At 59.8% G+C, this 22,345-nt stretch overlaps 3 protein-coding genes across 4 annotated transcripts; all 3 read left to right on the top strand.

The window, feature by feature from the left end:
* Positions 1-1,246: 1,246 nt before the first annotated feature.
* FBXO24 (F-box protein 24) lies at positions 1,247-10,503 on the top strand. The gene is made up of 9 exons (XM_056128365.1): positions 1,247-1,373; positions 1,511-1,609; positions 1,882-2,065; positions 2,859-3,097; positions 3,885-4,119; positions 5,640-5,798; positions 6,001-6,122; positions 6,340-6,471; positions 10,132-10,503. The coding sequence occupies exons 1-9, from the start codon at positions 1,302-1,304 to the stop codon at positions 10,492-10,494; spliced, it is 1,605 nt and encodes a 534-aa protein (XP_055984340.1). The 5' UTR covers positions 1,247-1,301; the 3' UTR covers positions 10,495-10,503.
* A 1,034-nt stretch (positions 10,504-11,537) lies between these two features.
* PCOLCE (procollagen C-endopeptidase enhancer) lies at positions 11,538-16,706 on the top strand. Its single transcript, XM_056128366.1, has 9 exons — positions 11,538-11,688; positions 12,430-12,538; positions 13,337-13,595; positions 14,540-14,664; positions 14,883-15,019; positions 15,139-15,389; positions 15,585-15,662; positions 15,755-15,925; positions 16,185-16,706. Exons 1-9 carry the CDS (start codon positions 11,594-11,596, stop codon positions 16,346-16,348), a joined length of 1,389 nt encoding a protein of 462 aa, XP_055984341.1. The 5' UTR covers positions 11,538-11,593; the 3' UTR covers positions 16,349-16,706.
* A 1,282-nt stretch (positions 16,707-17,988) lies between these two features.
* MOSPD3 (motile sperm domain containing 3) lies at positions 17,989-21,006 on the top strand. Of its 2 annotated transcripts, XM_056128369.1 has the most exons (6): positions 17,989-18,083; positions 18,505-18,771; positions 18,980-19,055; positions 19,234-19,469; positions 20,621-20,794; positions 20,867-21,006. In XM_056128369.1, exons 2-6 carry the CDS (start codon positions 18,567-18,569, stop codon positions 20,896-20,898), a joined length of 723 nt encoding a protein of 240 aa, XP_055984344.1. In that variant the 5' UTR covers positions 17,989-18,083; positions 18,505-18,566; the 3' UTR covers positions 20,899-21,006. The 2 variants fall into 2 exon arrangements, with proteins under 2 accessions (XP_055984344.1, XP_055984343.1); XM_056128368.1 differs by lacking the exon at positions 17,989-18,083 and having other exon boundaries at positions 18,408-18,771.
* Positions 21,007-22,345: the final 1,339 nt, after the last annotated feature.

Genomic DNA, 22,345 nt, shown 5'->3' with positions numbered 1-22,345 from the left:
GTTCAGACGGCCTCTTAGAGCCTCCAGCGGGAAGCTGGCTCGGCCTCTTCTCTTGAGGGACGGCGCCACCTACCAATAGCATGGGCGAGAAGGCGGTCCCTTCGCTAAGGAGGAGGCGGGTGAGCTAGAACTTTGAGACAGAGTAACAAAGTGAGAGCGCGGCGCTGCTGGCCGCCCGGGAGCAGAGCAGAGGCTGGACTGGGCGCGATCTGGAGCCTGGGGCGCCTGCGGCTCGGAGGGCGTGAGAGAGTCGGCGGAGCCAGGACACGCCTAAGCAGCGACTTCCAGGATCGTGCTCCGGTCGCACACGGCGGCTTCCCCGAGTCCCGGGACGCGCCTGGCGAGGCGGACAGGGCCGGGGTCCAGGGAGGACCCCCTCCTCCCCTGCTCCGTCAAGGGGGACTTTCCCCCCACGCAGCACCCCTGGCCTCTACGCAGGACACTGGGGACCCGGAAACTAGAGGAGGCCTGAGCCTTCGCTCTGTACTGCGGAGGTCAGAGGCCCCTGGCGGTCATCAGACTTTCTTCCTCCTAAGTCCTCGCCCAGATAGATGTTGATTTCCCGAAACCTGCCTTGAACTACTAAAACTGCGGCTGGGGTTTCCCCCAGCTAGCTGATTTCCAGTGCCTGGGAGTCCAGGGGCTTGCACCAGGGAGCCCCTCACTGAGCCACCTGGTGTCTTTTGGGGTGTGGAATCAACACCACCTCCTGGTCCTAAATGTCACCCCTTTCCCCCACAAGCATGGTCAGTGTCTTAGGCTGGAAGATTGCCCGGGTACACTTGCCCCCCACCCTCCTTCCTGGCCTGTGTTGCCCCTTGACCTAAGCAACAGCTTTCTCCTGTCCTGGAAGGCAGCAGGCCTGCAAATATGAGTTTTTCAAGGAGTTTGCACTGAATTGTTTCCCTCTCATTGGGGTGCAAGCACTGGTGCCCAGTGGTCATTTAGCTAGGCCCCCTACACCCACCCCCAGGCCCTGGCCTACCAAATGTCAAGAATTTACCCCTATTACCCAGCAGGCTTAGTGCCACCAGGCCCTGTCAGTGGGAATACCCCCCTAGGGCCCTGCAGGTAGCCCTTCATTTCTTCGGTCAATTGCATGGGGGAAAATAGGTCACAGTGGCCGGACAGTGAGGTCACAGAGAGACTTGTCAGCCCCAGACTCCATGAGGGAGGGGCCCATGAGGTGCCCTAAGTCCAAGCTGGGATCATGGTGTGGGAAACGCTGCAGGAGCTGGGGAGCTGAGTGCAGGGGCCAAGGGGCCCAGAGAGATGAGGGGGGCAGGACGGGAGCAGGCGGGATGGTGAGGAGAAGCCGGAGACGGAAGCTGCCCAGATGCACCGCGCTGTGCAGACGAGAAGAGGGGCTCAGGGTGAGGGGGGGGTTCAGAATTCTGAGCTCCCCACCCCACCCCCAGATCGTAGTGGGAGCAAGACAGTCAAGGGAAAGGAGAGAGCAAAGCTTGAGACGCCCTCACAGAACCCCTGTGCACCCCTTCTCCTTGGGCAGGTCAAGCGGAGCTGCCCTTCTTGCGGCCCAGAACCCGGGAATGAAGAGAAGAGGGGCAGAGGGAACCCTATTTCGGTTCAGTTGTTCCCCCCTGAGCTGGTGAGTCCTGGTCATAGGGAGGAGTGAGGGGCGGGAGTGATCGTCCCGCTACGGCGGGGAGGTGCTCGCCTTGCACGCAGTTCACCCAGGTAGGACCCCCTCAGCACCCCAGATGGTCCCTGAGCCTGCCTGAAGTGTGACCCGAGTACCGAGCCAGGAGCCAGCCCTGAGCACCACCGGGTGTGGCTCCCTCCCAAAAGGGGGGAATAGAAATATCAAGGAAAGGATTGGGGACCCTCTGTGATCCCCAGGTCCTCCCTCCTGCCCCCCAGGTGGAGCACATCATCTCCTTCCTGCCGGTCAGAGACGTGGTCGCACTCGGCGAGACGTGCCACTATTTCCACGAAGTGTGCGACACAGAGGGCGTGTGGAGGAGGATCTGCCAGAGGCTCAGCCCCCGGCTCCGAGAACAGGCTCCCGGGCTCCGGCCCTGGAAGAGAGCCGCCATCCTAAACTGTACACCTCCCAGCCGGCCGGCCCTGACCCCCCCCCCCCCCGCCCTCATCCCGGGAAGAAACTGGAATCAGACAACCACCCCCCCTGCTAAACACGTACCCCCCAGGCCCCACACCTAGGAGTTCTCTAAGTCTCCCCCAGTCTCTTCCAGCTGGTGCCCCACTACTGCATTGACATTTGCACCAGTGACATCTAGGACCAAATGTTTCCTTACCGTGGGGGGTTATCGGGCTGATGGAGGATATTGGGAAGCATCCTGGCCTCTACCCACTTAATGCCAATAGCATGTCCTCCAACCAGGACAACCAATATTCTCTGGGGAACAATCTCTCATCCCAGTTGGAAAATATCCTCTAAACTCCATCCCTGTCTAACCACCAGCCTGGGGGAGGGGTCCAGAGAAGAGCTCCAGAGTGGGGGGTGAGGTCCTTCCCGGAACACCCCTCTGCTCTTTCCTATGTTGATACCAGAGAGTTCAGGCAGAATTAGGGGTGCCTTCCAAGCTTCCCGTAGGTCCTTTGGAAGGGGCTTGCTCGCGGGTCCTGGGCCGGGGAAGGGTGAAGTTCCAGGCCGGAGAGGTGATTCAAAGGGCTGGAGTACTCGCTTTACATGCGGGAGCCCCAGGTTTGATCCCTGGTGCCACATGGTTCCCTGAGCACCACGAGACTGACTCCCGAGTACCAGTGGGTGACCCCCACCCCCATTACCAGATGGCGTGGAACCTAGTTTGTACAAATGGATTTCCTTGTGGTGTCACTGGACCCTGCAATCTCCACCTCCTTCCGTTCTCCAGACACAAAGGGCCTGTACTTCCAGGCGTTTGGGGGCCGCCGGCGCTGTCTGAACAAGAGCGTAGCCCCCCTGCTAGCCCATGGCTACCGCCGCTTCTTACCCACCAAGGACCACGTCTTCATTCTCGATTATGCCGGCACCCTCTTCTTCCTCAAGAATGCCCTGGTCTCCTCCACCCTTGGCCAGATCCAGTGGAAACGAGCCTGCCGCTACGTTGTGCTGTGTCGTGGCGCCAAAGATGTGAGTGGCAGTGCCCTCGCCCGCTGCAAATCTGCCCCTCCCCTGGGGACCCAGACCTTTATTTTTTGTTGTTGTTTTGTTTTGGGGTCAGACCCGGCGATACACAGGGGCTACTCCTGGCTCATACACTCAGGAATTACTCCTGGCGGTGCTCAGGGGACTATATGGAATGCTGGGAATCGAACCCGGGTCGGCCACTTGCAAGGCAAATGCCCTCCCCGTTGTGCTATTGCTCCAGCCCCGGGACCCAGACCTTTATAAGTCCTGCCCTCCCACACCAGAGGCCAGATGTTAGTTTGTCTCAGGATCCTACCCAGTGGTGCTTCTGGGCTACTCCTGGCTCAGTGCTTGGGCTTACTCCTAGTAGGGCTCAGAGAACCCGACACAGGGCTGAGGATTGGACCCGGGTCAGCCACTATATACATAGAAAGACAAGTGTCTTCACCTCTGTGCTATCTCTCCAGCCCTCATCAAACAATGCTGTTTTCTGGGGGTGGGGTAGGGAGGGGGGAGTGTTGGTTGATGGGCCTCACCCAGCAGTGCTCCAAGGCGATTCCTGGCTCTGTGCTCAGGAGCGACCCTTAGCAGTGCTCAGGGGGCCATATATGGTGCCAGGCATCAAACCAGGGTGAGCCATGTGCAAGCAAGGACTTCGCCCCCTGTAATCTGTGGCCCAGGAGACATGTCATTTCTCAGCCCCAGGCCCAAGACTCTCAACTTCCCCTGCTCTGGTGTCCCCAAAACCCCATCCCACTCCAGCAACCCTGCCCTCTTCGTCTCTTCCCAGTTTGCCTCGGACCCGAGATGTGACACCGTTTACCGGAAATACCTCTATGTCTTGGCCACTCGGGAGCAGCCAGGAGTGGTGGGCACGACTGGCAGCCGAGCGTGTGACTGCGTGGAGGTCTATCTGCAGTCCAGTGGCCAGCGGGTCTTCAAGATGACCTTCCACCATTCTATGAGCTTTAAACAGATTGTGCTGGTGGGCCAGGAGGCACAGCGGGCGCTGCTGCTCCTCACAGGTGGGCCCCGACTGTGGTTTGCAAATTGCTGCCTGGTACCTGCCAGGCAGGGCAGGGGCGGGGGAGGAGGAAAGGGGCCCAGGGCCACCTCATCACTTTCTCAAACCAGTAACTAGCCCGGGGCTCTGCATATTTCAGTTAATAAAGGGCCTCACTGGGAAGGAGGCTTAAAAGGCCAAGCAGGTGCTTTGCTTGCAAGGGGCCTTGGCTTCAAGCCCTCCACCACAGGAAGGGTCCCCTGAGCACCACCATCTGTCCACCTCCCTCCCCCCAAGTTAAAAGGGTGAAAGATGATCTGAAAGCCACTGAGCTGATCTTTTGTTTGTTTTTGTTTCTGGGCCACACCCAGCTGTGCTCAAGGCTTCTGCTTGATTCCGCTCAAGGATCACTCCTGGCAATGCTTGGGGAACCATATGGGGTGCCAGGGATTGAATCAGGGTCAGCAGCTGTACTGTCAACCCAGACTGTGCCTGCTTTTTCAAGTTCAAGTCTCCCCAGCCTTTCACATCAGTTGTACCCCAATCTGCCCCTCCGCTTTCTCGGGGACCTCCTTGATTTTTTTACCACATGCGCCCGTCTGAGACCTTTTTGTTGGGGGGGGCACACACCTGGTGATGCTTACCCCTGGCTCTGCACTCAGGGGTCACACTTGGCGGGGCTCAGGACCATAAGGGGTGCAACCCAGGTTGGCCACATGCAAGGCAAGCGCTCTACCCACTGGACTACCTCCCCAGCCCACCTTCTGGACTTCTTAATGCCAGGTGGAGGACCTGACTCCCCAGACACCGCCATTCCCAGCAGATCCATTTGATTCCGCCGAGTCTGCACTGCTAGCTTTCCTCTGGCAGGAGGGTGGCCCAGATTTATTCTCAGAAGTAAGGGGCTAGAGTCGGGTGACCTTGGCTTCTGCTTCTTGCACCCCACTCCAGGGCAATAATTTCATCTCATATGGCTTGGGGGATTTTTTTTTTTCTCTTTTCTTGTTTTGAGCTGGAGCAATAGCACAGCAGTAGGGCATTTGCCTTACAGGCAGCCAGCCTGGCAGAGCCGGGTTCGATTCCTCCGCCCCTCTCAGAGAGCCCAGCAAGCTACCGAGAGTATCTCACCCACATGGCAAAGCCTGGCAAGCTATCCGTGACGTATTCGTTATGCCAAACACAGCGACAGCAAGTCTCACAATGGAGACATTACTGGGCCCGCTTGAGCAAATCGCTGAACAATGGGAGGACAGTGCTACCGTGCTTGTTTTGGGAGCATACCTGGCTGTGCTCGGGGCTGACTTCTAGCTCAGCACTCAGGGATCATTTCTGACAGGGATCATTTCGGGGTTGGGGGGCAGGGGGAACTGCATGTGGTGGCGGGGATCGAACCTGTGTCGGCCACCTACAACTTAGCCAGCGCCCTCCCCCACGGTACTGTTTCTCTGGCCCCCGAGCTTAGAGATTTTCTAGGCCAGTAGAAGTCTCAGTTGGAGTCCCTGGCAGCCCCATCACTGTCTGCCCGCACCCCCCACCCCCCAGAGGAAGGGAAGATCTACTCTTTGGTGGTGAATGAGACGCAGCTGGACCAGCCTCGCTCCTACACGGTGCAACTGGCACTGAGGAAGGTGTCACGCTGCCTCCCACACCTCCGCGTGGCCCGCATGGCCTCCAACCAGAGCAGCACCCTGTACATCACGGGTAAGAGAGCGGCCCCCGCACCGTTCCCGCACACCCCATAGGGCATCCGAGTGTCCTGCACAGTGGAGCCGGTGCTTCGCCTCGTGTGGGTGGGAGACACCCCCGCGCCCCCCCCCATCCTGCTGCTTGGCTCCTGGGTAGGGCCTGCTCCCTAGGAAATGGGTGCCCAAGGCTGCTGAACTGAGGGCTCCCGACCCCCCAGACCAGGGGGGAGTGTATTTTGAGGTGCATACCCCAGGGGTGTATCGTGATCTCTTTGGGACCCTTCAAGCCTTTGATCCCCTGGACCAACAGATGCCTCTTGCCCTCTCACTGCCCGCCAAGGTAGGTTGGGGGACGTGGACAGGCCAGAGAGGGCAGCAGTTGTCGGGATGGAAAGATGGGCGAGAGGGGGGAGGGACAGGCTCTCAGGGGGAAGGGGCTCCGGGAGGGCTTAGTCGGGGAGGGGGCTGAGGAGCAGCTGGAAGACTTGGGAGCTCCGAACTCCTTGGGGCGGGGGGGGGACTGCTGCGTGTCCACACCCGCTCTCTGTCTCACCTAGGTTCTATTCTGCTCACTTGGCTACAATCACCTGGGCCTGGTGGATGAATTTGGCCGAATCTTTATGCAGGGAAATAATAGATATGGACAGCTGGGGACAGGCGACAAAATGGACCGAGGAGAGCCCACGCAGGTTTGAATACTGCCCAGCCATTCATTCCCTTCCTGCTCGGCCCGGCTCAGAGTCCAGTGCTATGGCACTCTCTCAAGTGCGTGCTCTCTCTCTCTCTCTCTCTCTCTCTCTCTCTCTCTCTCTCTCTCCCTCTCTATCTCCCTTTCTCCCTCCCTCCCTCCCTTACCTCCCTCCCTCTCTCCCCCTCTCTCTCCCTCTCTCCCTGTCTCCTCTCTCTCTCTCCCTCCCCCCCTCTTCTCTCTCTCTCCCTCCAGAGCTGAGCCCTGGGTAACGCCTGTGTCTTTCCCAGAGGTGGCATTAGATTAGTAAGTCCCTTGTGTGTAGACCTGGTGTCTCACTATAGGAATGCAGTGGGTGGGAGGCGGGGACGGGGCAGAAGTGGGAAAGGGACGGATGTGAGCTGAGAGAGAGAGAGAGAGAGAGAGAGAGAGAGAGAGAGAGAGAGAGGCCTGCTGGGTAATGTGGACAGTGACTCAGTGTGCCCCATTCTGAGCTGGGGACAGTCAGAGACCAGCCCCAGGAGGGAACAGCATGTGGGAGTGAATGCTCCCAGCTCCCGGAGCAGGATGGGCGGTCCCCTCGGGTGAATGACTCTGGCCCCTCAGCAGCACCCAGGAAGCCACACTAAGAGCCCCAGGACACTGGTCAGTAATGGTGTCACTTAAGACCAGGCCAGGGGCTGTCGTTGTGGCTGCCAGGAAGGAAAGGACACGTAAGAGGTTTGCTGAGAAAACGAATAGGCTCTGGAAATGGATTGGAGGTGAGCGTAGCAGGTAGGATGGTGATGATGCTGGCCAGGAATCCTGTGGACAGCAGGGACAGCAGCCACCATCACCTGTGAGTGCCACAGGCTCAGGAGCTTGACTTTGGGCTCTTAGCGTGAGACTGGGCCACTAAAACGGAACTCTAGACGTCAGTACAGTGCCAGGGTAGACCTAGATGGGAAAGTCATGGAGCCACCCTGGACAGTGACCCCACTGTGGGCAGGGGCATGAAGGCAAGTTGGAAAACGAGGCAGCCACCCCCCCCCCCCCACCCCGAGGCAGACACCCTCCAGAAGCTAAAGGCAAAAGCCACGGGTTTTTCACAGAGGTCCCTGAGCTGTCACCCAAAGCCTCAGGAGACATTTGCAAGAGAAAATAAAGATCTGGTGTTTGTTTGTTTTTGTTTTTTACTTTTGGGGTCAGGCCGGAGTAGGGCATAGGGTAGCGGTAGGGCGTTTGCCTTGTGTGCAGCCGGCCCCAGCCAAGCCGGGTTCGATTCCTCCGCTCCTCTCAGAGAGTCTGGCAAGCTACTGAGAGTATCTCGCCCGCGCGGCAAAGCCTGGCAAGCTACCCGTGATGTATTCAATATGCCAAACACAGTAACAACAAGTCTCACGATGGAGACTTACTGGGCCCGCTCGAGCAAATCGATGAACACTGGGAGGACTGTACAGTACAGTACTTTTGGGATCACACCCTGCGATGCTCAGGGGTGACTCCTGGCTCTGCACTCAGAAATCCTGATGCTGCCCGGGGGACTATATGGGACGCCGGGATTGAACCCGGGTTTTCAGGGATGGCAAGGCCAGCACCATACCCTCTGTACTGTCTTGCCAGCCCCATCAAGAGAAAATAAACATTTGGTTACACAGTATGCTTCCACGTTTTTTAGTTTTTTTTTTTTATGTGTGTCACACCCAGTGTCACAATGTGCCACACCCAGTTTTAGTATTACACCCAGTTTGGGGTCATATACAGTGATTCTGTTCGAGGTTCCTTCCTGGAAATACCTGTTTTTTTTGTGGTTTTGGGTTGTGTGTGTGTTGGGGAGGGCACATCCATCTGTGCTCAGGTCTCTGTTTACTTGGCGGGCCATACCTAGAGATGCTTCAGTGTTACTTCTGGCTTTGTACTCAGGAGTCACTCTGGCAGTCTCAAGGGACCATACGGGATGTAGGGGATTGGACCCCGGTTGGCTGCATACAAGGCAGACACCTCCCCACTATTTTATCACTTCAGCCCCATGACTTTTTTTGTTGAAAAATATATACCTGTGGATATAAAAATATCCAACAAGGGGGATGGATAGTATAGTTGGGTAGGGTGCTTGTCTTTGCACACGGCCAATTGTTGAGTTCCATTTCTGGCATCTCATGGTTTCCCCCCACCCCCCAGCACGAGTAATTTCCGAGTGCAGAGCCTAGGCATTGCAGGGCAGGGTACTCCCCACACACAAAAAAAGAATATCCAGCAAAACAGATGGGCCACTCAGTCACTTCTAAGTTCATTTCTGCTTTCCTGTGTCATGATGATGTTTCTCCTTAGCTTTGTCTGCAAAAGGAAAGCAGATTGAGCGCCAGGAGGGGGCTGAGGAGGACTCGGCGCCAGAGCATCAGGTGTTCTTTGGATAAGATACGTCAGCATAGCAGGGAGAGGAACCAGATCAAAAGAAAGTTCAGGAGAGACGGGCATTGGTGACGGCGGGAAAGGGACGTTTCCTCCCTCACACTGCTCAGGGCAGGGACCTCGTGGACATGTATTTTCAGAATAGGGTTGCCATTTTTGTCTTGTGCCACAACTGGTGATGTTCAGGGTTCTGCGGTCAAAGATCACTCATGGCAGGTCTCCGAGACTGTATGGGGTGCCAGAGATCAAACCCCAGGTGGGCCTCATGCAAAGCAAGTATCCTGCCCACTGTACATCTCTTGAGGCTCACCATTTTGGGGGACATACCTGGTGTATTCAGGGCTTACTCTTGACTCTCCTCACGGATCACCCCTGGAGGGGCCTGGAGGATCCTCTGGGATTTGGCAGATCAAACCCAGGCTGGCCACAGGGCACGGCCTCAGGTGCCTTCCGCCCTGTACCATCTCTCCAGCCCCAGGGTCGGGTGTCTTATAAGATAACAGAGGATAGAGCAGAGGCTCTTAGCGATGGGCCGGGCAGTCTGCAGGTATAGAAATGTTGAAAACCACTGAGAGGAAAGGCAAGAAGTCATTCCTGGGACTCACCTCAGATTGCACAGGGACAAGGAAGGCCAGAAGCTTTGGGAAGAGGGAGGGCTGGGCCTGGACAGCAAGGTCAGCAAGTAGCAGGATGGCTGCAAAGAAGAGAATGCCACAGGTGCTCAGCTAACACGGGGAGTCTGAGCGGCACTCAGCAATCAGGGCAGCCTTCCTGGAGGAGAAGGGGAGGAGGGGCGGGGTTAGGATGGGCCCCAGGTCTCCCCTAGATTCTTTCGTGAGCTGGGTCTCCGTCCCTTGGCGTCCCCCGCTGAGGGACCTGGCCCTGTGTCCCCAGGTGCATTATCTGCAGCGCCCCATCGCCCTGTGGTGTGGCCTCAACAACTCGCTGGTGCTGAGCCATGGCTCAGACTTCAGCAAGGAGCTGCTGGGCTGTGGCTGCGGGGCTGGCGGCCGCCTGCCGGGCTGGCCCAAGGGCAGCGCATCGTTCGTCAAGCTCCAAGTGAAGGTCAGCGCAGGGCCAGGCGAGTGGGCAGGAGGTGCCATGGGGCCAGGCAGCCCACAGGACTGCAACAGGCCCTCGGGCCCCGCTTCTCCACCCCTTCCTGGAGCCAACCCAGTGGCCCCGCCTGACCTGCTGGCTCCAGGCTAACACAGTGGGGCTTCCTGGGACACCCTCCCCCTGCCTCAGACAGCCCCTTCTGTTCCCCAAGGTCCCCTTCTGCGCCTGCGCCCTCTGCTCCAGCCGTGACTGTCTCTACTTGCTGTCCAGCCATGACATCGAGCACCATCTCACCTATCGGGACCTGCCAGCCAGCAGGGTGGTGGCGACCCCCGAGCACAGCCTTGGCACTGGAGTACCCCAGGACCCCGGGGGCACTGCCCGGGCCTGCGAGGAGTACCTCAACCAGATCCACAGCTGTCCAACGCTGCAAGACCGCATGGAGAAGATGAAGGAGATTGTGGGCTGGATGCCGCTGCTGGCGGCCCAGAAGGATTTCTTCTGGGAGGCCCTGGACATGCTGCAGAGGGCGGCCAGCGGGGGTGGCCCAGAGTCCTCCACCCCCGAGAGCTGACGCCCCCTCTTCCACCTCACCCACAAGCCAGGGGCAAGGAGAGCTGGAAGAGTAACGAGGAGCACTGTGCATGGGGGAGGGTTCCAGTGTGGGGGGGGTGGGTGAGGGCTGCTAGACATACCAGGGTTGGGCAGGGAACCATTTTGTAAAATATTCAGGGGGCTGCCCAGGAGGGGACCCCAACCTGACTATCATGGACAAAGAGATTTGATGGACAAATAGAATAAAAGGCTGAAATGAGGCTCTTTGGAACCCTGGGTCTGTGAGGAGCCCAGGACAGAGCTGGGGGTCCCCTGCCTGGGCTAGAGGAAAACAGGCCTGGACTGGGCCGTGCTGTAGCCTTGAGTGGCCGCAGAGGTGTGGCCTCCCCAAATCTTGATGGGGAGCCTCACCTGGACCAGGAGGCTCGTGATCTCCTTGGAGCCTCCGTCTCCCAGGTATAACCCCTTCCCCCCTCCAAAACCCGCTTCCTCCAGCCTTCCTCCAGCCTAAAGAAGAGGCTTCCGGCTCCTTCCTGTCCCTCCTAGAGCATCATCCCCACCCTTATCGCATGTCCTTTCCCCCACCCCAGCTTTCTTCTTGCCTCAGTAGGGGGAGACTCTCCCTTTCAGCTTCCCTCCCTCCTGGTACCCCACTCCTGCACCTAGTCCTGCCAGCCGGGGTAGACGAAAATGGAACGTAAGCAGAAAAATGGGGTGGTGAGGACCTGGGGTGGTGAGCAGAGATTGGGGGTGGAGGTGGGAGGGTGGGATTGGGGGGATATGCAAGAGAATCTTTGGGAAGAACGAGGCTGTATTGGCAGGCTGCTGGGCGGCGCTTCAGACGACACGACTTGGTACCCAGGTGATGGCTGGTACTTCCGGGGCCCCTCATGGCTCCACCCTGGACTTTGGTCATTATTTGTGTGGGACCCAGAGAGGGCCTGGGATGGACTTGCCACACTGTCCCTCTCGCTCCTCCCGCCCGCCTTCCCTGCTGCCCGCCCCTCCGGCCATCCCCACGCCCACACCCGTCTGGCACGGATTATCTCCGAGCTGCTGCTGCCGAGGCTGCAGGCTGAGCTGCTGCGGCCACCGGACCCGGCACCTCTCCCCCCACCATGCTGCCTCCGGCCACAGCCTCCCTCCTGGGGCGCCTCCTTGCCGCCTGTGCCCTGCTGCCTTTCGCCCAGGGCCAGAACCCCAACTACACCAGGTAGGTCCCTCAGCACCTTCGGAACCTGATGAGCTTCAAAAGTCCAGGGAGGTCAGAGCCGTGGGGTTTGCGGATTTTTTTGGCTCACGTGCCCCCCACCTAGGTCTCCCCCAGCCCACGCCCTTTCCTTGGCCCCTGAGTCCCCCCCACATGTTCACTGTGCCCCCACCCCCGACCCCCAAGTGCCCCAGCTACTCAGACCCTCAGGGGCCCCCCGTGGAGCTTGAGCACACCCGACCTTGAACTTGCCTGGGAATTGGACATCTGGATTCCAGGAGGGAGCGAGGCTGCGAGGGGAAGCGGCGGGCAGCAAGGGGGAGGCGGCTGCCTGAGGGATGTGGAACAGGAGCGGGCAGAGGCCCGGGTCCAGGTTCAGCTGGAGGGCCCTCGGCGGGCGCTCCCCTCCCCCGCCCGCCTCGTGGCTGTGTCTGCATCTGGAAGTAGTTAGGCGGCTCCTGTCCCCACCGCCAGCCAGGCGGGAGGAAGGGAGAGAGGAAGGGGGGCCCCCTGAGGAGGATTCCGGGAATTCCTGTTGGGGGGAGGTGGTGAGGAGACAGCTGGCCCCACTTTCTTCCTTCCGGATCTTCCCTGAACTTTTTTTTTTCCTGGCCCCAAGTTTTCCTGGAGTCTTCCCCATCCCGATCCTGGTGACTGTTGTCAGAGGGTGCCAGCCCCCGACTCCCCTAGGCCTCTGGTACTCAGGGCGTCACTCCAGCATCCCCACCCTTTTGTGTCCTGCAGACCCGTGTTCCTGTGTGGAGGAGAGTTGTCTGGGGAATCAGGGTACGTGGCAAGCGAGGGCTTCCCCAACCTCTACCCCCCCAATAAGGAATGCGTCTGGACAGTTACGGTGAGAAGCCACCTCCTCCCCCAGTCACTACTCACTCCTCCATGGCAGCCAGAGGCCTTGCTAAGGGGCCCCTCCAACCCCTGAGCACCCCCCATCTTCAATCTGGGACTATCCAGCCCCCTCCTGGCTGGTCACTGATGGACTCAGTGACCAACATAACCCATAGCACATGTCCACACAGCTTAACTCATACCATCAAAACTCCCCTTCAGGGGCTGGAGAGATAGCACAGCGGGTAGGGTGGGCGTTTGCCTTGCCTGCGGCCGACCTGGGTTCGATTCCCAGCATCCTATATGGTCCCCCCAAGCACCGCCAGGGGTGATTTCTGAGTGCAGAGCCAGGAGTAACCCCTGTATATCGCTGGATGTGACCCAAAAAGCAAAAAAAAAAAAAAAAAGAAAAGAAAAAAAACTCCCCTTCAGGGCCAGAGCAACAGTACGGGGTCAGGCATCTGCCTTGCACGCAGTCCACAGGGTTCACACCCTGGCAAGCCTCTGGTCCCCAGAGCACCGCCACGAGTTATTCCTGAATTGCAGAGCCCGGAGTAACCCCTGAGGATCTCTGGGTGTGACCCAAAAAGAAAAAAGAAAAAAAAACCCAAACCCCAAAACTCTCCATTCCCACCTCCACACCACATACAATGTCCACCTGGACCCTTGCTGCCCTGCCCACGGGGGAACTCTGCACACCCACCCAGACCTTCCTCCCTCATGAGCTGATTCTGTAGGTGCCCCGGGGACAGGGACTCGGCCTGACTTTGCGGGCGGGCCCCTGTCCCCCACCTCCCCACCCGCCCAGGTCCCCGAGGGCCAGAAGGTGTCCCTGTCCTTCCGCGTCTTCGACCTAGAGCAGCACCCCGCGTGCCGTTATGACGCCCTGGAGGTCTTCGCCGGGGCGGACACCACCGGCCAACGACTCGGCCGCTTCTGCGGCACCTTCCGGCCGGCGCCCGTCGTCGCCCCCGGCCACCAGGTGACCCTGAGGATGACGACAGACGAGGGCACGGGAGGACGAGGCTTCCTGCTCTGGTACAGCGGGCGGGCCACCGCGGGCACTGGTGAGCTCGCCTGGCCGCCGCCCCGTCCCGCCCCGCCCCGCCCCGCCCCGCCCCGTCCCGCCCCGCGCGGAGCCGGGGGCCCGTCGCCCGCCCGCCTTGCATGAGGCCGACCCGGGTTCGATTCCCAGCATCCTCTATGGTCCCCCCCAAGCACCGCCAGGGGTGATTTCTGAGTGCAGAGCCAGGAGTAACCCCTGTACCCCGTTTCCTGCACTAACTGCCCCTCCAGTCCCTCCTCCCCGTCTTCTCTCCCCTCCTCCCGCCCCCACCCACCCCGTCTTCCAGGGCCCCCCCCAGGCGCGAGGCGGAAATGGGTCAGCGACCCGCGGGTGGAATGGGCGGCCTGGGGTTACTGGGACGGTGAGTAAGTGCCCGCCCCGTCCGCAATCGGGCTTCCTCCGACGGGCGTCCGGGGGGCACCCGGGCTGGGGGGGCGGACTCGGCGCCCCCCCCTCCGGCCCGAGCCCCCCGACACCCGTCCCTGGACTCCCGATTGCGGTCCCATCACCCGCTCCCGGCGGCAGACGTCTCCCCTCAAGTGTGTTACGTCGGGGACCTCCCCGCGCGGAGCCTCGGAGGGAGGCGGCGCCCCGGAGCCAGGGCACCCCCGCGGGCTCGCCGGGGCTCTGTGCCGGGCCGGGGAGATGGGATCCGCAGGGGAAAGGGGCGGAGTGGCCGCGGCCCAGGGCGGGCAGGAAGGGCGCGGGGGACTCCCGCCTGTGCCTGCTCCCCGCCCCCCGCCCCCGCGCTCGGGCTGTGCGAGCCCCGCTTCTCCCGGCCCGGCTGGCCGGTCCGCTAACCTCATCCCGACTCTGCTGCCCAGCCCGCCCTTGCGTCTCCTCCCCCGGAGACCCAGGCTGCCCCGCTTCCTGCGCGCGCCCCCCCAAAGGCGAGGGGTGCTGGAGGCTTTCCACCGCCCCCCACGCCGCTCTCCCCTCCCCCAGAGCACCAGTTTTGCGGGGGGCGCCTGGAGAAGGCCCAAGGAACCCTGACCACGCCCAACTGGCCCGAGTCCGATTACCCCGCGGGTATCAGCTGTTCCTGGCACATCATAGCGCCCCAAGACCAGGTACCGACCCTGCGCAGGGTCCCCCCCGCCCCGCCAGCAGTGCTTCCCTGAGCACTGAGCCAGGAGTCAGCTCTGGGCATTGGCGGGTGTGGGCCCCACACAAGCAAGCAAAAGTGAAATCCCAAGGGAGACGGGGTGCGGGCCAGGGTGCGTGCCAGGGAAGGCGCGGGAGGTGCTGGGGGCCCCCCCGCGCAGCCTCCCCGTACCCCCGCCGGCAGGTCATCACGCTGACCTTCGGGAAGTTCGATCTGGAGCCTGACACCTACTGCCGTTATGACTCGGTCAGTGTGTTTAATGGGGCAGTGACCGACGACGCCAAGCGACTGGGGAAGTTCTGCGGGGACACTGCACCAGGGTGAGGGCTCAGGCAGCCCAGAGGGGCTCCAGAGTGAGGATGCAAATGCTGGGGGGGGGGGGGTCAGGTGGCGCTGGCACGCCTGGAGGCCAGCATTGATGTCCGTCTGGTGCCCACAGGCCCATTTCCTCCGATGGGAATGAACTCCTGGTCCAGTTCGTCTCTGACCTCAGTGTCACAGCTGACGGTTTCTCCGCCTCTTACCGGACGGTGCCTCGAGGTGCCGCGGAAGGCCCAGCCCTGAACCCCGGAGCTGATGCCCTGCCCCGGCCTCCAGCCCCTCGCCCTGGCTCCAAGCCTGGACCGGGCCCCAAACCCAAACCCAAACCCAAGGCCACACCTGAGGCTGCGGCCAATCCTGAAGGTCCCAGTGAGTGTGGGAAAGGGGAGAAATGGGGTGAGGTGGGCGGTTACCCAGAACCCACCTAGGCACATCACTTCATAAGTGAGGGCCCAGCACAGAGACTGTGAGCCAGCCCAGGCCTAGCCCAAGCCTCCGTGCTGTCCTGGGAACTGTCCTGATCTCTGGGGGTCTCCTCCACGAACAGCCTCCCCACCACCCTAGGTACACCCAGTGTTCCCTGCCCCAAACAGTGCCGGCGGAGCGGCACCCTGCAGAGCAACCTCTGTAGCAGCAGCCTGGGTAAGCAGCGCCTCCCGCCCTCCCACAATGTCCCCTCCAGCCTCCAGCCCTGTGCTGGCCTCCTGACGCCTTCGCTGTCCCCCCTCCCACAGTGGTGACGGCCACCGTGAAGTCCGTGGTCCGGGGCCCAGGGGACGGTCTGACTGTCACTGTCAGTCTCATGAACGTATACAAAAATGGAGGCCTCGACCTGCCCTCTCCCCCCACTGACGCTCCCCTGAAGTTTCATGTGCCCTGCAGGCAGTGCCCCCCCATGAAGAAAGGTAAGAAAGATGGGGGGGGGGGAGCATGGGCTGGAGAGATCAGGGGCTCGGGTGTTTGCCTTGCCCTATGCATCATTTTCTGCTCCCCTCATTCCTGCCAGGAGTGATCCCTGAGCACTGCTAGGTCTGGCCCGAAAACCACAAAAGAAAATAAAAAGGGGTCCCTCAGCCTCTTGAAAATGTTGGAAATGGTCAAACGGAGGGATCAGGTGTTAATTATGATAGATCACTAACAAGTCTTCCTCCCTCCCGTCCCCAGGAGCCAGTTACCTGATCATGGGCCAGGTGGAGGGGAACCGGCCCGTGCTTCCTCCCCAGAGCTTTGTGGTTCTCTACCGGAACAACCAGGACACCATCCTCACCAACCTCAGCAAGAGAAAGTGCCCCCCGCAATCTCTTAGGGTCACGCGGTCCCAGGGCTGAGACCCAAGTCCAGCCGCCAGTATCTGGGACGCTTTTCTTATTCCACTAAACGAGAAAGGGGTCACATCTCCATGTCTAGGGTTTGGAGGGGGACCCCAGCGTAGGGATTTCTAGTCATGCAGGTTTTTCCCATACGGAATAGTCTTTTCAGAATGTAACTAGGAACTCACCAGCCCATGTGCTCAAAACTCCCGTATTCACCATATTCTACCCCACTCGGGCCTGCTGACTATGCAGATGGATCTATTCATTCCCTTGATTGTGGCGATCTGTTCACAATGAGTACATCTGTCAGAACATCAAGTTGTGTACCTTAGATGTATTTTTGTATGTCAAAGGTATCGCAATAAAAGCTGTTTTCCAAAATGTTAACTCTCCCAAGTTTCTCAGAGATCCAGACCAATCAGCAGACTTGAAGCCTTCCCCCTTACCTCAATTCACTGTCTCCCTTGCTGCGTGTGTGTGTGTGTGTGTGTGTGTGTGTGTGTGTTGGGGGGTGAGGCTGGCGGCACAGCCCATGTACCAGGGGCTACTGGCTTGGCACTAAGGGTCTCTCTGGACCATGTAGTGCTGGGATCCAATTTGAGCCCTCTTGCTTTGCATGTGCTCCCGCCCTTTTGAGCTGTCTCTTGGGGCCCTGTCTCTAGATGGTTTGTGGTCAAGGAAAAGTCCACTTCCTCCCAGTGGCAGCTTGCCTAACCTTCCATCCCAGCAGCTCAAAGTTCACCCTAGTCACTCATTTGTTTATTCCAATTGCTATGAACAAGACAAGTGGGGTAAGAGAGAGGCGGGCAGGCAGGGGGCAGGTGGTGGGCGCCTACATTGATAGCAAGGAGGAATTTGGGATAAGATCAATGTTTTTGCTTTGTTTTTGGACCACACCTGGAGGCACTAAGGGCATACTCCTGGCTCGGGGGCCAGGGATCACTCCTGAAGGCTCGGGAGAGCATAGGGGATGCAGGAGTTTCAACCCAGGTTGACTGTATGCAGGGTCAGCACCCCTAGCCCTAGCTCCTATCAATCCGGGCCCCATCAACTTAGTTTTTTTCCCGTCTGCTATCCAGCTGAGTGACCCAGAGGGAGGTTTTTCCTCATGTCTTCAGGAATTAAAATGACAGGGTTGGCTAAGTCTTAGTTCCTTGTGCAAATAAACATTCCGAGTCCCAGGGAGGAAGGAGAGGCTCGGGAAGAAGCTCTGGCTGAGACTTGAGATTTCAGTCCAGCTGTGAGCAACTTCCAAGTAGCACAGAAAAAAAAAGGAGGAAAAAAAAGGCTCTTGGTTGTGCAAGAAACCAGAGAGAGAAAGGGAGGGGGGAAGAGGAGCGCGGGGAGGGAGGGAGAGAGGAGGGAGGAGATAAAGAGGAGAGAGGAGGGAGAGGAGAGGAGAGCGAGGGAGGAAAGCGAGAGCGAGAGCGAAAGGGAGGAAGAGAGCGAGCTTCCCCGGGCATTTGTTTAAAGTAAACGGTCTACGCGCGGGGAAGAAGGCACAAAGCTCAGCCCCGAGTCCCGCCGAGCTAGTCCCAGTTAGAGTGACAGTCAAAGACGCCAATCAGGTTCCACTGCGGGAGCCAATCAGGTCCTTAGGAGTAAAGCCGGGGCGGAAGCCCAGCGCCCTGGCCAATAGCAGCGGCCGTACGGCGGAAGTAGAGACGCGGCCTCCCGGGAAGATGGCAGCTCTAGTGGCGCCCCAAGTAGACGGCTAGGCGCTTCGCCTAGAAGGTGAGCCTCGCAGCAGATGGGCCTGCTCCAGGCGGAAGCGCGAAGGAGAACGGGCCTGGGCTCAGAGGCGGATCGGAGGCGCCGACGTCGGGGTCAGGCTCTGCGGGCTGTTCGGGCGGAGGCCGGCGGCCGTGAGAGGGGCCTGGGGGAGATCCCGGAAGTCCCGGGCAGGAAGGGGCGTGGCTCCCGAGAGGCGGGGCGGGAGCTTCGGGGGAGATCCGAAGTCGCGCCCGGAGACCCGGCCCGGGTGGGAACCGGGAGGGGCAGGGTTTAGGGGGTGGGCGTGACCTCTGAGGTGGGAAGGAAAAGTCCTGGGGGCGGGGCCTAAGGGATTCCCGGCGCCCTGGACCGGGCTGGTGGGCGGTAGACGGCGCCCGGCACACCTGGCCCTGGCCCAGGATTGCATCCCGTTCCCTTTCGTGCTTTCGCCCCCCCAGCGCGAAACTCCGGCCCCGTTCCCTGCGCTCTGCCCTCGGATGTCCCACCGCCCAGAGCCTGCATGCGCCGTAGGGCGCTCCAGGACCAGGAACTCGAGGGTCCAGCGGCTCCTGGGCGGGGGTCCCGGGGCCCCCCTGCTCCCTCGGCACCTGTTGTCCCGGTGCTCGTCTTTCCCCCGGATCTAGTGTTCTGGGCGGACCAGCGAAGCGGACACCGGCAGCTGCTCACCCTCTATAACCCCACGGGAGCTGCGCTTCGCTTCCGAGGTGAAGGGCCGGACGGGTGCGGGGCACCTGAGGGCTGGTGGCTGGGGCTGCGGGGTGGGGGGGATTCAGTAGTCAGATGGGGGCGGCCCGGGTCCCCAGCCTCCGGAGTCGCAGGCGGCAGGGAGCCCAGAGATCCTGGCGAGGTGGGGGTCGGGGTGGGGACACGTGCTTGTGGAGGTCTCAGCCCCTGCCTCTCTCTGCCCCTCAGTCCTGTGCACGGCACCGGCTAAGTACACCGTGTTTGATGCCGAGGGCTACGTGAAGGCGCAGTCCTGCATCGACATGTGAGTTGGAAGGTGGGAGGCAGGAGCCAGGGTGGTCGTCCCCTTTCTCTGGTTTGCGCCCCAGCTTTCGCGGAGAGGCCGCACGTTTTGCGTGCCCGGCCGCTTCCCTAAGGGAGAGGTTCTGGGGAGGGCAGGTCCTGCACCCCCGGGCCTCACAGCCCTTCTGTCTTGGGCCCAGCGTCATCCGTCACGTGGCCCCCATCCCCAGCCACTATGATGTCCAGGACCGCTTCCGAATTGAACTGTCAGAGGAGGGCGCTGAGGGCCGCCTGGTGGGGCGCAAGATCATCACCTCGGTCCTGCGCGGCCCCGCCCACCCCCTTGAGCTTCAGGGACAGGCTGGCCCAGCACCCCAGCCAGGACCTTCTTCCTGGACACCGTCCCCCGCCAGCACGGCCAGGCGCCTCCCGGAGAGTGAGTGGGGAGAGGGTGATTCTTCTTTTATTCTAACTAGGTTTTTTGTTTTTGGGGGTCACACCCAGTACTACTTAGGAGCTACTCTGACTCCATGCTCAGGGGTCCATGGGATGGAGCCTGGGCGTTCCGCATGGGAAGTCTGCTCTCCCTCCCAGAAGCCTCTCTCCCTCCATGGGGGCATTCTTGCAGGGAGGTGGAGGCAGATTTCTCACAGCGGGTAGGGCGTTCGCCTTACAAGCGGCCAACCTGGCCGACCCGAGTTCGATTCCTCTGCCCCTCTCGGAGAGCCCGGCAAGCTACCGAGAGTATTCGATATGCCAGACACAGTAACAACAAAGTCTCCAATGGAGACGTTACTGGGCCCGCTCGAGCAAATCGATGATCAACGGGAGGGCCATTAACTCCTATGGAGGTTAAAACAGTGTGCTTTCCAGTGAGCGCTCTCCTAGGAGTTGCGATATTCTCTCAGGTTAGAGGAGACCAGCCCATTCCCTGGGTGTTTCTGGCTTCTGTGGAAAGGGAGAAGCTTTTCTGTGGTGCTAAAATCAGAGCATGTGGTCCTGAGCCCGCTCCGTTGTGTTCCATCAGAAGCCTGGATTGAGGGCAGGGCATTTGCCTTGCCCACAGCTCACCCAGGTTTGATGATCCCCAGCCCCTCGTATGGTTCCCCAAGACCTGCCAGGAGTTATCTGTCTCTGTGCAGAGCCAGGAGGAAGCCCTTAGCACCACTGTATATGACCCCTAAAACCAAACCAAATGGGCTGGAGCAATAGTACAACGAGTAGGGCGTTTGCCTTGCTCGTGGCTGACCTGGGTTCGATTCCCAGCATCCCATATGGTCCCCCGAACACCGCCAGGAGTAACCCTTGAGCGTCGCCGGTGTAACCCAAAAAGGAAAAAAAAAAAAGAAACTTGGAACTGGGGGGAATCAGCCGGCCCAGGTATTCCCTGGGAATGGGGGAGGGGCAGCAGTCCCCGCCTGTGGGAGAGAGGCACAGAGGCACTCAGCAGACAAGACCTCAGAGAAAGATGCTGAGGGGGCAGAGGAGAGAAGGGTTTGTGGGAGTGGGAGCAGAGGCTACAGGGAGGGGCCATGTGCGTGTCCCCTGGGGGGAGAGGGGGCCTTCCTGACGAGCCTTATTTCCCAGCTCCCCAGCGTCCCCCTCCGCAACTGGCCACCAGCTCTTTCCTCCTCCTGCTGCTGACCGGCACCATCTCCGTGACCTTCCTGCTGCTGCCGCTCCAGGACGAAGTGGGGAGCCCGCTACCCCGCCTCCTGCACGTCACACTGGGGCAGAAGCTGGCGGCCGCCTACGTCTTGGGTAAGGGGAGGGGGACCGGGGGAGGGCCGCCCTTACCACCCTGCCCCTCGTGACGCCTTCCCTTCTCCGCAGGTCTTCTGACCATGGTGTTCCTGCGCAGCTGAGTGTCCCCTCGCCTCGGCCCCTTCCCACAGCCGCCGGGATTGCGAGGGTACTGTGGGTGGAGGGAGCACTGTGATGTCCGCCCCCACCCCTTGGCTACAAACTCCTTCCCCTTCCTGCCCTTCCCCCCCACACACCCAGGGATTTGTATTTATTTTCCAAGTTGAATAAACTCCAAATTTTTTTAATGAACCTGAGATCCGTAAGGGGATACCCCGCTTCTTCCCACTTCCTTTTCTCCAATTCCTCTTTCCGCTCCTGGGGAACCCCGGGGGGTGTCACAGCACAGCAAGCATTTGGGGTTCGACTTCCCGAGGCTGCCCAGAAAACTTGGGGTCTTGGGCAAGGCCTTGTCATTTCTCTGGACTTTTCGTTTTTCGAGTTAGAAAATGAGCGAATCATGCGAGTTGATTCTTGTTATTTTCTTTTAGTGCTCTGGGGGCCCCAGCTGCTCCCACCAAGTCAGTTCACGGCTCGGCTGGGAGTGCCTCGTCTCCTGGGCCACTCCTGCTGGTGTTGGGGACCACCGAGACACTCCAGAGGTCATGTGGCTCCAGGGATCAGAGTCCAGGCCTCCTGCTTGCCAGATGCCCAGTTTGCGCTCTCCTAAGTCCCTAGTTTATTTTTTAAAACTTGGGGGGTCACACCCCATGCTCAGGACCTACTCCTGACTGCCCAGGAGGACCCTGACGGTCTCAGAACCCGAAGCGGGATCCAGGGCAGAGTCCGCAATGAGGCAAATGCCTGACCCCTGTACTATCTCTCTGGACCCCAGGTTAATTCTTAAGCAGCATCTTGTCCCTACGCCAATGTTCCTAAGTTCTAAAAATAAAAGAAGCTGGAGAGATAGCACAGGGTTGGGGTATTTTGCAGATGGCGTGGTTCCCTAGAGCAAAGTGGGCGAAAGGAAAGAAAAAGAATATGGGACAGGAGTGATAATACAGCAGGGACGGCGCCTGCCTTGAACATGGCCAAGCTGCATTTGTTCCCCGGTATCCCAGAGAGTCCCCGAGTCCCCTCAGGAAAGATCGCTGAGTGCAGTACCAGGTGTCAGCCTAAAGCACTGAAAGGTGTGCCCCCCCAAAAAAAAAAGAAAAGAAAAGTAAAGTCTGAGTTGTGCAGTGAAGCTGCCCACGCACACACACTGTTGAATCCAGTCTGCGCTATCTCGACTCCTTGTCAGGTGGCCTAGATGGTTACATGCCCCAGAACCCCCCCCCCCGACCTTTTCACCCTTTATCCTTTCATTTTGTTTCTTCATAAAAGGCTTCAACTCCCATGGATCAGAAACAGGGACGAGTATGCCAAGATGGGGGAAGGGGCCTGGCTGGGGAAAGTCGAGCCCGGGAGAAGAATCAGCCTAGAAGTGCAGGCTTCCAGCCCACCTGGCAGGGGAGAGGGGACAGAAGGGTGCTGGAAGATGGCTGATGGGGAACAAAACCCGCAGTC

Source organism: Sorex fumeus, unplaced genomic scaffold (assembly GCF_029834395.1).
Source record: "Sorex fumeus unplaced genomic scaffold, SorFum_2.1 ptg000064l, whole genome shotgun sequence".
In the NCBI taxonomy this organism is placed as follows: domain Eukaryota; kingdom Metazoa; phylum Chordata; class Mammalia; order Eulipotyphla; family Soricidae; genus Sorex; species Sorex fumeus.
The sequence above is the reverse complement of the archived record's forward strand: the minus strand, read 5'-3'. Positions and strand labels throughout refer to the sequence as shown.

Coding starts and splice junctions, on each gene's coding strand:
- PCOLCE (XM_056128366.1), top strand. CDS start 11,594: ATGCTGCCTCCGGCCACAGCCTCCCTCCTGGGGCGCCTCCTTGCCGCC. Junction 12,539..13,336: donor AATGCGTCTGGACAGTTACG/GTGAGAAGCCAC, acceptor CCACCCGCCCAG/GTCCCCGAGGGCCAGAAGGT. Junction 15,020..15,138: donor TGCGGGGACACTGCACCAGG/GTGAGGGCTCAG, acceptor TGGTGCCCACAG/GCCCATTTCCTCCGATGGGA.
- MOSPD3 (XM_056128369.1), top strand. CDS start 18,567: ATGCGCCGTAGGGCGCTCCAGGACCAGGAACTCGAGGGTCCAGCGGCT. Junction 19,056..19,233: donor GCGCAGTCCTGCATCGACAT/GTGAGTTGGAAG, acceptor TCTTGGGCCCAG/CGTCATCCGTCACGTGGCCC. Junction 19,470..20,620: donor GGCCAGGCGCCTCCCGGAGA/GTGAGTGGGGAG, acceptor CTTATTTCCCAG/CTCCCCAGCGTCCCCCTCCG.
- FBXO24 (XM_056128365.1), top strand. CDS start 1,302: ATGGTGAGGAGAAGCCGGAGACGGAAGCTGCCCAGATGCACCGCGCTG. Junction 5,799..6,000: donor CAGCACCCTGTACATCACGG/GTAAGAGAGCGG, acceptor CCGACCCCCCAG/ACCAGGGGGGAGTGTATTTT. Junction 6,123..6,339: donor CCCTCTCACTGCCCGCCAAG/GTAGGTTGGGGG, acceptor TGTCTCACCTAG/GTTCTATTCTGCTCACTTGG.